Source organism: Hemiscyllium ocellatum, chromosome 34 (genome assembly GCF_020745735.1).
Source record: "Hemiscyllium ocellatum isolate sHemOce1 chromosome 34, sHemOce1.pat.X.cur, whole genome shotgun sequence".
In the NCBI taxonomy this organism is placed as follows: Eukaryota; Metazoa; Chordata; class Chondrichthyes; order Orectolobiformes; family Hemiscylliidae; genus Hemiscyllium; species Hemiscyllium ocellatum.
Genome location: NC_083434.1, coordinates 11,520,203 through 11,534,909, shown reverse-complemented (window position 1 = coordinate 11,534,909; position 14,707 = coordinate 11,520,203). Strand labels below are relative to the sequence as shown.

The following is a 14,707-nucleotide window of genomic DNA, read 5'->3' as shown; positions in this document are numbered from 1 at the left end:
ATCTTGTGTTGACTATCCCTAATTTTGGACAACCCAGAATTAGAAGCATTGTTTCTATATTTACCTCCATCAAGATCCATCGTGTTTAACATTTTAAAGAACCCTTTCAAGCCAACTCAGAAAATGCTATTCAGTTAATGTTTTGCTTTTTCCTGGGTTCCCCATAGGAATTACCTCCATAACCGAAATCCTGATTTGCACTCCAGTGCTCCAAATAAAACTAACCTCATTTGCATTTGGATTATGAAACAAAATGACCACAACTTAATGACCAACAAGCGATAAATTGGAAGTAGAATATATATTATTGAATATTTTTCCATTCTTCTGGATGAACATAGAGCAGACATCAGCATGCGATATTATTAGGTTAGGTTAGTTAAGCGGTTACAGGAAACAAGAATAAAGAAATCGAGAGTGATCACAACTCATTGTGTTCATGTGGAGCAGAAACATCAACATTGAAAGACATCAGGTTCATGTTTTAAGTTCCAGAATTTTATTGTTTTAGGGCAGTTTTGTTCCCCAATTTACTGCATGATTTTGTTTTGGTTATGTTTGTATGAATGATAAAGTGGGGATGAGGATACTGTAGCAGGTCATTAACTTTCTGCTAAAAAGTCTAAAAACGGTCACATCCAGGAGCTTTGTTGGGTTACTACTATCTACAAGAGACTCAGATGAAAGTACAAACTAAGAGTGTCACCAGGCCAAATTCTACACAATATCTGAAAACTTAGGTTGCGTGGTGCAACTATTTAGAATTTTTTTTATAAGCTTGCATTTCCAAAGTTCCAACAGGACTTTCCTGGAAATGAGTGATATTTTAGATTAGATTAGATTAGACTTACAGTGTGGAAACAGGCCCTTCGGCCCAACAAGTCCACACCGACCCGCCGAAGCGAAACCCACCCATACCCCCACATTTACCCCTTACCTAACACTACGGGCAATTTAGCATGGCCAATTCACCTGACCCGCACATCTTTGGACTGTGGGAGGAAACCGGAGCACCCGGAGGAAACCCACGCAGACACGGGGAGAACGTGCAAACTCCACACAGTCAGTCACCTGAGTCGGGAATTGAACCTGGGTCTCAGGTGCTGTGAGGCAGTAGTGCTAACCACTGTGCCACCGTGCCGCCCACTTGAAAATGGTGAATGCAAGTAGTTGTAAGTTTCAATCCAAAATAACCCCAATACGGAGAAGGACATTTCACACTTGTACTATAACTCAACTGGGGCAGGCAATTTGATCAAACTATGAAGTTGGTGTGGTTTACGCAATTATCTGAATCATTGTCTCACAAAGAGAATCTTCTATTCCTTCCAAGCATTAGCTATTGTCAATATAAAAGGTTATGTGAAGTAGGGTAACATTTCTGTCATATCGTTAAAACTGTTACCAAATATATGAGGTCTACTCTATCCAGGAAGTTCGAAAAGGAGAGTGTAACAAAAAATGTGATACTTACAGGAAGCAAATGGTACTCATAAGACTTTGAGTATTTTAAAGGATTTCTTTCCTTCAATTGTTTTAGGCCTTCGCTTGTTTTGGTAATAGCAGATATAACAACAACAACAACCTGTATACTCTGTAGTCCACAAAGACAGTGTAAGGATTGGGACAGGAACATTGACTTTCACCATCAACAAACATTTCAAGAGGAATAATATTAGAAATGTTGAATCCAATGGAACAGATCATTCATTTCTGCTCCAGTCAAAACAATTTCAGGAACATTGTGATAATGAACATTGAGTGTTTTTTAAATATTTGATAATAATCTCTCAGGGATATTTGATGGAGGAGGACATGTAGATTTAAAACAAAATTCCAGAGCAGTTAAAAATAATTAATATTTACTGGCAGCATCAAAAAATCTCATGGGTTTCTATTTTATGTTGGAGTGGGGTCAGGGGAAGGGGTGGACAGAGAAATACAACAGCCCTAGCAAGAAAATAAAAAGTAAGATTCTCAACCCTCAGGGAGAGAAAATCTGACTCTTTAAGAGTGTAGGGCCACAAGGATGCCTAGCAGTGCGAGAATTTAGTACAGGGTGTCGCTGAGATTCAAGCAGTGTATTTTAGGACAGCAGGGAATTGTGGATCCAAGGTACTGAGGGAGGAGGTGGGTAGACCTCAATGTGCACAGAGTGCCCACCCAAAACACTCTCTTCCCAACTCTTCTCAGCTTTTCAACACAGAAAAAGAAAATACAAATGGTTTCCCTTTTGTGGTGCATTCCACATCATGCTATGGTGGGAGAAGTGGAATTAGTTCTGAATTGCACACTAATTGGACAGGAGCAGACATGATATATTATTGAATCCAAACTTTAAACAAAAAAAGGACAATTTTATTCAGATGTAGAGTAGCACTGGCTTATTCTTCCTCTATTTCCAATAATACTTTATAGCTTCTCCAGCATTCATTGTTATCTCCATCAACGGAAAAGCAGTGACTACATACTTTAATAGTCTTTGAAAGCAGTAACATCTTCACCCTAGACTACTAAAAGCAATGATCACTCCCTCTCACTGGGCACAACTCCTTGACCTGGAGTGCTTTGCTGAATTGATATCCACATGGAAGGATAGATATTCCACATCAGCAGTTTTCGGTTGTCAATCAAAAAGTGAAGCCAATCTGTCCTCACCCAAGAGTATCATACCACATGCTGTCAGCTTATTTAAAAGCTAGATTAAGTATCCTAGTTGGCAGGGAAATTGGATTGCTCAGTAAGATGCTCAGCTTTTTCGGAATCTAGTTCCTCAAGAATGTAGGAAGCAGTCTAAACAGACATAATCAAAAGGCAATATGGAGGGGTAAATTCCATGATCCAGAGTTGCTGAAAAGGCAAATCACAATACTGCAAATGATGACATTTTCCAACCATTAATCATAATTTAAGATAGAGTCATAGAGATGTATAGCATAGAAGCAGACCCTTTGGTCCAACCCGTCCATGCCAACCAGATATCCCAACCCAATCTAGTCCCACCTGCCAGCACCTGGCCCATATCACTCCAAATCCTTCCTATGCATGTACCCATCCTAATGCCTTTTAAATGTTGCAATTGTACCAACTTCCACCACTTCCTCTGGCAGCTCATTCCATACACATACCAACCTCCGCATGAAAAAGTGGCCCGTCAGGTCTCTTTCATATCTTTCCCCTCTCACACTAAACCTATGCCTTCTGGACTCCCCACTCCAGGGAAAAGACTTTGTCTATTTACCCTATCCATTCCCCTCATGATTTTATAAACCTCTATAAGGTCAGCCCTCAGCCTCACGACACTCCAGGGAAAACAGCCCCAGCCTGTTCAGCCTCTCTCTGTAACTCAAATCCTCCAACCAGCAAGTAAATCCATCCCCCTTCTTGCTAGTATCTCCAAGGTCAACTGTAACCATTGTATTCTATTTGCAATCGCAGGCCTCTTGACTGCAATTATCATTGTGATTGTTTCCTGTGTTCAGACAGCATTGTTAGTAAATGCAAATAGCTATGGTTAAATTGGTGGAAACCATTGGGGATGAATGAGTGTGCCGCAGTTTCATTATTGGCACCAGGGAGCAATTGCAAAGAATGGTCCCTCAGCGGATTAAGTATTTGGTACAGCATTTATTATACAGCTGGATGTAAATAGACTGGGGAGGACTAAGCAGTCAGGAAGATTTCCATTATAAGATCGCTTATACGTAGATTTGAGAAGGCCATTAAGTAGTTGGGGTAGAGTTTGTGATAATACCAGTTGTGCACAAGACTGTGGAAAAAAAATATTTAGGTTGATAAATGTCTTTTCTCATTTTATAGTTCCATTCATTCTTCTGATTGAAGTAGAAACTTGGTAAGAATTATTTTAGAATTAAATCATGTCTTAACTCAAACAACCAAACAAACAATTTTCACACATTTTACCTTGTATCTGGGACTGAAGAGGAAATGAGTCTGCATTATCCTATTGAGCAGTATGCAATGTACTTGAGAAGGTAACAAAGCAAGTGCAGAAAAATGTCTGAAGCAGCAGAAGTCAAGCAAAATTTAGGTGCGACAAGGCAAAGCACAATTAAGCTAGTTGTTGAAGATATTAAAGATATGAAAGATTTGCATCTGTAACCATGTACAACACAAAAGCACATTGACATCTCCAGCTGATGCACTGATTATGCGAATATTGCTTTGCAATAGTTGAGAGTCAGATGCAAAAGCAGCCCCAGTGGAGAATACCAATACATCATGCTGCTGCATATAAAAACGCTGCACACCTTGTTCAAATTTCAGTTGCTGGTACAGCTGAAGCACATCAGCTGGAACCAAACATGCAATCTGAAACAAATATAAAACAAAACAAGTTAAACAAAACCGGAATTTTTCTTCTGAAAATAACAAAAATCATAAATATTTACTTACACAGATAAACACCCAAAATACGCCTTTGTACTTTACTTCTGCCAATTGTTGTTAGTGACTGAGAACACTGTTGAGCAATGAAACCATTTCTGTTGCTGCTGTGTCCAAACACTAGCCGTTAGGAGATAAAACTGGGCAGCAGGGAAGGGGAACAGACAAGCACATCATAAAATGATCTCGAGACGTACTTCCCTGAGCACCTGCATTTCTAATCCAGACCCTCACTGATCTCGGATGCATGCGTATTCGTTGCCCTGCTACACCTTAACTAAGTACCAAATCTTCATGTCTGAAGTATAACAGTGATCCTCAACAGACTGTTTAATATGTGCAGACAGAAACTGTGAAAGAAAGCAGCAGTTATTTGCCACTGGAGGAATTAAAATCCCCAATAGTATCATCACTCTGGCTGAGACCAGTCAGCTTGGTGTGTGACCCTGAATCACAGCTGGACCTCTGTAGCTTTACTGTCATTTGGCTACTCACTGAATTACTCAGCAAAGCCAATGATGCAGCTGCTTTGTAGCACTGTATTTGCATTTAGCATTGACAAATTTAAAACCAGCTGAAAACATCATAGATTTCTTAAGAATTACAGAATCCCTACAGCGGGGAAATGGGCCATTTGGTCCAACAAGTCCACACCGTCCCTCCGAAGAACAATCCACCCAGACCCATTCCCCTAACCTATTACTCTGACATTTCCCCTGACTAATGCACCTAACCTACACATCCCTGAAAACTATGGGCAATTTAGCATGGCCAATTAACCTAACCTGCACAGCTTTGGACTGTGGGAGGAAACAAGAGTACCTGGAGGAAACCCACACAGACACTGGGAGAATGTCCACACAGACAGTCGCTGAAAGCTGGAATCGAACCCGGATCCCTGACGCTGTCAAGAACATCTGAGGATAAGCACACTCCCACTTGATGGGAAAATCTGACTTTTTGCTAATATCTATTTTCCTTTTAGTAATCCCATCTCTGCCCACATAAGAAGAATAAATTGCATAATACGTATTTGGAACATTTTCCACAATGGCAGATGTTAGTTACAAATCACTATAGTCCATTTCGATTAAAATGAACGAGTGAATCAAATTTAATAATCTCAAGGTTCTTTCTCTCCTGCTCCACTGTGTTCACCTCAGTTTAGTGCATACTCCCAGATTTAAGTTTGTGACCTTTACAAACCAGAAAGACAAAAGGAACAGATGCAAGTTTCCCAGTAAGTCACAAATCGCGGCTTCAAAATATATCGCTAATCCTTCATTGTCGTTGGATCAAAATCATGGAAGTGCCTATCTAGTGAAAGCTCCTTCACCACACTGATTGTAGAAAGCTCACTGACATCTTCTCAACAGTAGCTAGTTGTAGGCAATAGAAGCTGATTTTCTAAGTTATAACCACATCCTAGCAAGGCAACAAGTAGCTTTTACCTCATGCATTTCTTCAAATAAATAGGCTTAATTTGTCAGCAATTATCAAGCATTAGAAAGATATACCTGTTTGTTTATCCCCCAGCAACCATGTGACTTCATCATATTTACCTCACCACCTTCCAAGGTTGCATTCCAAGTCAGTAGTTAACCGAAAGAGACAGGCAGAGAAACGAGTGATGCTGACCTTTACTCCAAAATTCACAGCAGATGACCAAACCCTAGCTAATTCTTGCGAAAAGACAATAACGAGAATTGATTCACATCTTCAAACTAACAAAAAAAAACCTGCTTTTGACAACTTTTCTCTGTTTAAAATAGCTGAAGGAAGTCACCAGAAAGTAAAAAAAAGTGATTCATTATGGTAGGAAAAACCAATATAAAATATGAAGTATAAGACACAATATAAAATAAAGGAGTTACCCTAAAGAGGGTACAAAAGCAGAAACACCTGTATATTTTCAGAAGTTATGCCTGTGGATGGTATCTCCACATTGTGACATGACAGATCGAGAGCAATTGATAAAACCTACAGCATCTTGGGCTTTATCAATTGAGTTATAGAATACAAAAGCAATGAAGTCATACTTGTATGCTTGGCCTCAACTGGAATATTGCACCTAGTTCCAGACATCACATTTAGGAAGGATGTGAAGGCACCAGATAGGGTGCAGAAAATATTCGTGGAGAATGGTTCCAGTGAAGAGGAATTTTATTAAGTAGACAGATCGGAGAAGTGGGACTATTTTTCCTTGGAGAAGGGAAGGTTAAGAGGAGATTGATAGAGGTAATTCAAATCATGAAGGTCCTCAGTGGAGTAGTGAAAGAGAAACTCATTATACAGTACTTACAGAAGGATCAAGGATCAGAGGGCACAGATCTATGGTAATTTTGCAAAAGAAGCAACAGTGACAGGAAATTTTCTTTCTCCCCACCTCCCCCACAGCAAGCATTTTGATATCTAGAATGCACAACCTGAGACTGAGTGTGGTGGAATCAGAGACAATTAAGATATTCAAAAGGGAATTGAATTATTATCTGAAAAATAACTAAAGGTCTACAGTGAGAAGGCAGGGGAATGGAACGAGGTGAACTGCTCATTTAAAGAGCCTATACAGGCATGGCAGCCTAAGTGCCTTCTTCATTGTTATGATTCTTTGACCAGAGAGTAATAGCTGGTTCCTAATGAAGGACATATAGATAAAACATCCATTCTTCTGCTCCTTGGATGCTGCCTGACCTGTTGTGCTTTTCCAGCGCCACACTTTTTGACTGTTAACATATGCAGAACTAGCAGCCCCAGGTTCAATTGCTGGCTTGTACTTAGTTTGCTGAGTTGAGCCAGTGTAGTTATACTAATAGCATTGGCTTCAGTGTCCTTGGACTAAGGACAGGAAAAAGTTTCTCACACAGAACCACTGTTCAATGTATCCTTACTTAGGTTGGAATCAAAGTAAGGAATGTGAAGAACTCAACAGCTTTGGGCCAGGGGTTAAAATATTTCTATGGGAATCTATAATTCAATATTAAAACTAGAGTTAGTCTTCTTCAAACAATTCTTGCTCTGAAATAATATACTGAATTTACATACTGTACTGCGTGATTGCAACACTGTGCATTCCTAGCTCAAATAACTTGTGCAATAAGATCTCACAGTATGCAAGGAACATCATAGAGTTAAACTTCAGGGCCTTTCTCAGCAGAGAAATAAACTTTCAACTTTCAAAAGCATGAAATTAAAATGGTGTACATTTTTAAAATGTCTACATTCATAAATAAAAAGACATCCAGATCAATTTTTAATTGAAATGTAATCAAAAAGCACATACAAAAATCATTAATATTATATTGGTCTGATGATGGTAAATTGACCAGGCTATATCTAATAGCAGACCTTCTGATGAAGGAGATAGAAGACAGGGACAGGAACTGTAGGAAGGCTAAGGGAATGGCAGGACTGTACAATAGTTGAAGCATGAGTCAAAGGTCCTAGAAATCACAGGCCACAGAACAGGAAGTCTGTGACAAAACAACAGCAAACAAACTCCCAGTATTAATGTCTTTTAATAAACTAATGCCAATATTTTTGTTTAAAATGATTCAAAATTAACTGAATTGACTTTGAATAGAGAGTTCCTGTATTAAAGTAATATTGCATTTGCAATGATTTGATTTTCATTCACAGGAGGTGGCCATGCTGGTTCAACCAATATTCACTGCCCATTCCCACTGTCCGGGAGAGGTCGTGGTGAGCTGGTGTTTTGAACCACTGCACCTCTGGGGTGAATAAACACCAGTGTTGGCCCAGAGGAAATTCCAGGACTTTGACACAGCTAAATAACAGTAATATATTTCCAAGTTAAGTTGGTGAGTAGCTTGGAAGGAGATTTGTAAGTAGTGAGGCTCCCATGTGTCTCCTACCTTTGTCCTGCTAGATGTTTGAAGCCATGAGTTCAAAAGGCACGGTTTAAGAAGTGTTGGTATATGTATATGTTGCAATACATCTTGTAATGGTATAAACTGCTACCATTGTATTTAGAGGGAGGGAATATTGAAGATGTTAGATGCGGTGTCAAATCTTTCAGGCTGCTTTGCGCTGGATGGTATCAATACTCAAGACGCTTATGGAGATGAACTCGTCCAGGTTAAAAAAAGCATTTTGCCAAATTACAGGGGCTTATACCTTGTAAATGGTGTTTAAGCTTTGAGGAGACAGAGGGTGAGCTACTCACCACAGAACCTCATGCCTCTGACCTTCTCTTATAGTCATATTATTTATGTGGCTGGTCCAAATCAGTTTCTGGTCAATGGTAACCCCTAGGATGGTGACAGCGGAGGATTCAGAACAAGAAATGCTATTGAATAGCCTTTGTTTCTATCTTGTTGGAGGTAATCATTGCTTGGTATTTGTATGGTGCGTCTGTGTTATTTATCAATTGTTAGCCGAACCTGAATGTGGTTGAAAATGTGTTGCTGGTTAAAGCACAGCAGGTCAGGCAGCATCCAAGGAACAGGAAATTCGACGTTTCGGGCCAGAGCCCTTCATCAGGAATGAGGAGAGAGTGCCAGGCAGGCTAAGATAAAAGGTAGGGAGGAGGGACTTGGGGGAGGGGCGATGGAGATGTGATAGGTGGAAGGAGGTAAGGTGAGGGTGATAGGCCGGAGTGGGGTGGGGGCGGAGAGGTTAGGAAGAAGATTGCAGGTTGGGAGGGCGGTGCTGAGTTGAGGGAACCGACTGAGACAAGGTGGGGGGAGGGGAAATGAGGAAACTGGAGAAATCCGAGTTCATCCCTTGTGGTTGGAGGGTTCCCAGGCGGAAGATGAGGCGTTCTTCCTCCAACCGTCGTGTTGTTATGTTTTGCCAGTGGAGGAGTCCAAGGACCTGCATGTCCTCGGTGGAGTGGGAGGGAGAGTTAAAGTCTTGAGCCACGGGGTGGTTGGGTTGGTTGGTCCGGGCGTCCCAGAGGTGTTCTCTGAAGCGTTCTGCAAGTAAGCGGCCCGTCTCCCCAATGTAGAAGAGGCCACATCGGGTGTAGCGGATGCAATAGATGATGTGTGTGGAGGTACAGGTGAACTTGTGGCAGATATGGAAGGATCCCTTGGGGCCTTGGAGGGAAGTGAGGGAGGAGGTGCGGGCGCAAGTTTTACATTTCCTGCGGTTGCAGGGGAAGGTGCCGGGAGTGGAGGTTGGGTTGGTGGTGGGTGTGGACCTGACGAGGGAGTCACGAAGGGAGTGGTCTTTGCGGAACGCTGATAGGGGAGGGGAGGGAAATATATCCCTGGTGGTGGGGTCCGTTTGGAGGTGGCGGAAATGACGGCAGATGATACGCTGTATACGGAGGTTGGTGGGGTGGTAGGTGAGAACCAGTGGGGTTCTGTCTTGGTGGCGGTTGGAGGGGCAGGGCTCAAGGGCGGAGGAGCGGGAAGTGGAGGAGATGCGGTGGAGGGCATCGTCGATCACGTTTGGGGGGAATCTGCGGTCCTTGAAGAAGGAGGCCATCTGGGCTGTGCGGTGTTGGAACTGGTCCTCCTGGGAGCAGATGCGGCGGAGACGAAGGAATTGGGAATATGGGATGGAGTTTTTACAGGGGGCAGGGTGGGAGGAGGTGTAATCCAGATAGCTGTGGGAGTCAGTCGGTTTATAGTAGATGTCTGTGTTGAGTCGGTCGCCTGAGATAGAAATGGAAAGGTCTAGGAAGGGGAGGGAGGAGTCTGAGACAGTCCAGGTGAATTTGAGGTCGGGATGGAAGGTGTTAGTAAAGTTGATGAACTGTTCAACCTCCTCGTGGGAGCATGAGGCAGCGCCGATACAGTCATCGATGTAGCGGAGGAAAAGGTGGGGGGTGGTGCCAGTGTAGTTGCGGAAGATGGACTGTTCCACATATACTACGAAGAGACAGGCATAGCTGGGGCCCATGCGGGTGCCCATGGCAACTCCTTTAGTTTGGAGGAAGTGGGAGGATTGAAAAGAGAAGTTATTCAGGGTGAGGACCAGTTCAGTCAGTCGAAGGAGGGTGTCAGTGGAAGGGTACTGGTTGGTGCGGCGGGAAAGGAAGAAGCGGAGGGCTTTGCGTCCTTCGTGATGGGGGATGGAGGTGTACAGGGACTGGATGTCCATTGTGAAAATAAGGCGTTGGGGACCGGGGAAGCGAAAATCCTGGAGGAGGTGGAGGGCGTGGGTGGTGTCCCGAACGTAGGTGGGGAGTTCTTGGACTAAAGGGGACAGAACCGTGTCAAGGTATGCGGAGATGAGTTCGGTGGGGCAGGAGCAGGCTGAGACAATGGGTCGGCCGGGGCATTCAGGTTTGTGGATTTTGGGCAGGAGGTAGAAACGGGCGGTGCGGGGTTGTGGGACTATGAGGTTGGAGGCGGTGGATGGGAGATCCCCTGAGGTGATGAGGTTATGGATGGTCTGGGAGATGATGGTTTGGTGGTGGGAGGTGGGGTCGTGGTCAAGGGGGCGATAAGAGGAGGTGTCCGCGAGTTGGCGTTTGGCCTCAGCGGTATAGAGGTCGGTGCGCCAAACTACTACCGCGCCTCCCTTGTCTGCCGGTTTGATGGTGAGGTTGGGATTGGAGCGGAGGGAGTGGAGGTCTGCACGTTCCGAGGGTGAGAGGTTGGAGTGGGTAAGAGGGGTGGACAGGTTGAGTCGGTTAATGTCGCGGCGGCAGTTGGCTATAAATAGATCGAGGGCGGGTAAGAGGCCAGCACGGGGTGTCCAGGTGGATGGGGTGCGTTGGAGGCGGGAGAAGGGGTCGTCAGAGGGTGGGCGGGAGTCTTGGTTGTGAAAGTAGGCACGGAGGCAAAGGCGGCGGAAGAATTGTTCAATATCTCACCGCGTGTTGAACTCATTGATTCGAGGGCATAGGGGAATGAAGGTGAGGCCTCTGCTGAGGACTGATCTTTCATCCTCAGAGAGGGGGAGGTCTGGAGGGATGGTGAAAACATGGCAGGGCTGGGAGCTAGGACCTGGTGTGGGACTGGAGCTGGGAGTGGGGGTGGGGTTAGGGGCGGGGACAGAGATCGATGTAGGGGCGGAGTTAGACGTGGTGACGTTGCTCGGTGTGGGGGCGGGGTCAAATGTGGGGGCGGGGTCATGCGTCGTGACGGAAATAAGCGTGGGAGCGGGGTTATGTGTGGTGGCAAAAGTCGGCGTGGGGGCGGGGTTATGCGTGGTGACGAAGGTTTGCGTGAGGGCGGGGTTACGTGTAGTGACGTAAGACGGCGTGGGGGCGGAGAAACCTGAGGCGTTGTGGTCCTGCAGGTTAGTGATGTCAGTGGGGGCGGAAGTGGCTGCGGCGACGGCAACCGAAGGGGCGGAAATGGCTGTGGCGACGGAAGAACCGCAGTCATTCCCGGCAGCCGCGGGGGTCGCGAGTCTGTCGGCGATCGTGGAAGCGGTTGTCTGTGTGGTGATCGCCGGGGCGGCCGCCTGGGCGGTTCGGACTCCGAACCTGAATGTGGTCTAGATTATGTTGCATGTGAATTATGGACTGCTTCAATAACTGGAGGAATTGTGCTACAAGCAGCAAACACCCACACCTTTGACCACATGGTGCAGATAAGGTCACTGATGAAGCAGCTACAGGAAGAAATGCAATGATGCCCTGAAGCTGAAATGATCGATCAACATGTATGACCATCTTCCTTTGTGCTCAGCATGATTTCAAAAGACAGTGTTTCCTCCTCAACTCCCATCTATTCCAGTTTTGTTAGGCCATTTTGATACTGTACCTAGTCAAATGTTGCCTTGATGTCAACAGCAATCACCCTCACTTTCCCGCTGGAGTTCAGCACTTTTGAGCATCTTTGGAATAGGCCATATTGAGTTCAACAACTGAGCAGGCTTGGAGTAGACCTAAAAGTAGACATCAAGAGCAAAGGACATAGTAGATGAGGTGTTTGGATATATAAGAAAATCTCTGCCAGATGTGGAAGGATCCTTTGGAGCCATGAATAGAGGTGAGGGGAGAGCTATGGGGGTAAGTTTTCCATCTCTTCCTGTGGCAAGGGAAGGTGCCGGGAGTGGAGGGTGGAGGGAGAACAGTTTCTGGAGGTTTTGGATTTTCCATAGGTAGTGGTTGTCCTGATCAGGTCCTAACTATGATGGTCTGAGTGTAGTCTTGAGTCCATGCGGACAAGTCGCTTGCGTAGGCAGACGCTGAGGAAGGTGACATGGCTCCAGTAGCGGGTCTGTTCCACCCTCCACTCCCAGCACCTTCCCTTGCCACCGCAAACAGTGTAAAACTTGCACCCACACCTCCCACCTCATCTTCATGCAAGGCTCCAAATGATCCTTCCACATCTGGCAAAGATTTTCCTGCTTGTCCAAACACCTCACCTACTGTGTCCTTTGCACTTGATGTCGTCTCCTCTACTTTGGGGATACAGGACGCCAACTCATGGAACGTTTCATGGGAAACATGCATCAAACAACCCCACCACCCTGTGGCTGACCACTTCAACTGCCCCTCCCACTCCACCAAAGACATGCAAGTCCTGGGCCTCCTCCATCACCAAATCCTAGCCACTTGACGTCTGGAGGAAGAACGTCTTATCTTCCACCTTGGGACCGTCCAACCACATGGCATCAACATCAATTTCACCAGTTTCCTTATCTCCCCTCCCTCCACCTCATCCCAGTTCCCGCCCTCCAACTCGCTCTGCCCTCTTGAACTGTCCCACCAGTCAATCTTCCTTCCCACCTATCTGCTCCAACCTATCACCATCACCCTCCACCTGGATCTACCTATTACCTTCCAAACTACCTTCCTCCCAGCTCCAAACCCCTCCTATATATCTCTCAGCTCCCTTCCGCCACCACCCCCTAACCCACATTCCTGATGAAAGGCTAATGTACAAAACATCGACTCTCATGCTCCTTGGATGCTGCCTGATCTGCTTTGCTTTCCCAGCACCACACTGACCAGCTATATAACACTTGATCAAATGCCTTTTGTCCATATAGACAACCATCACACTTCATCTATCAATTCTATTACCTCATCAAACAAGTTGATTAAACACAGTTTCCCTCTTAACAAATCTGAGAGGCTTTCATTAATTAATCTACTTTCGCCACAATAACTAAAATAAACCAAAGAACTGTGAATGCTTGACATCGGGAGGGCACTGGACTTGAAACATTAACTCTGCTTTCTATCCGAAGACATTGCTAAAATTGTTGTTTAGTTTGCCCCAAAATTATGATTTCTAAAAGCTTTCTCACTATTGAAGAAGTGTATAACAAAGCAAAAATGAGTCAGCATTGCGACAGCAGAGGGACTAATTGAATAGCTCTCTTCTCGACACAACAGGATGAATAATCAACTATGCTGCATCATTCTATCATTTTATACATATGCCAATCCTTTTCAACAATTGTTTTTTAGTATGCTATTCTAAAACAGAGGAAAACAAAAAGTTCGGCTTCCATTCAGAAGTAGAATCTAACATCCATGTAATATATGAAATTCTGATGTCAAATTATTGAGGAATGACTCCCAATAACTAGCTGCAACTGGGAAATGCGTGCCATCAAAGGACAAGAATATGGCTGTTAAACTATTTACTACAAGCTTTGAAAAGAGCAATGTTACATTCAGGCTTTACCAGGCAAAAGAGTAAGAACAATCCAGTTAGTTTCAGAGCCAGTGGAGACTATGTTTCTATAGCAAGTGCCCTTTTGTTTTACACTTCTGGCTGGTTGAAAGTCTGGGTATGATTTTTTAATATAAAAGTAAAAAGATTGCTGATTTCATAGAAGTAAAATATCTCTTATCAATATGGGCTCTCTAGCAGCTGGCATTTAACTATTGCCAACATAAATTGGCCTTTCATTTTATATGTGCTCCTCAGTAGTCTAACTTCCAAGCAATCTCATATTCAGAAGCAATACTCAGATTGGAAGTTCAACTAGATGCAGCACAACGACTCACTAACAATTTTTAAAAAATCAGAAAAACATCTGAAGTCATATCAACATTCATCAAGTTTTCTGCTGCTTAAGGAATTCATCCCATATTTGTTTAAGCCAGTTTCCTAGTTGACAGATTGAAGAGCTTGGGAACAGGGTGGGTCTGAGACAGTACAGAAGTTGGCAGAAACCTATGGGAGCACTGAGTCATACCATCTCCAGTAATACACACAAGCAAAATACTGGAAATCCAAACTAAAGACATGAAATGTGGAAAATACAGAGGTCAGGGGCATGCATTTCTCTCATCACAGATTCTACCTGACCTGCAAGATATTGACAACATTTCCATTTCCAAGCCCAGTAATGTCTAGTCAAGTATGATGGAAGTGAGCCTTTATTCGACTGCTAAGAACCAAGACAGCTCGTATTA

The 14,707-nt window shown here is 44.0% G+C and overlaps 1 protein-coding gene across 1 annotated transcript in view; it reads right to left on the bottom strand.

Annotated features, from left to right (window-relative positions):
• The window catches only part of LOC132832186 (E3 ubiquitin-protein ligase RNF144B-like), an 88,771-nt gene that overhangs the window by 16,901 nt on the left and 57,163 nt on the right, over nucleotides 1-14,707 (bottom strand). The window contains exon 4 of the mRNA XM_060849952.1: nucleotides 4,272-4,332. Within this exon, the coding sequence (XP_060705935.1) occupies nucleotides 4,272-4,332 (61 nt within the window). The remainder of the gene's footprint in view (nucleotides 1-4,271; nucleotides 4,333-14,707) is intronic.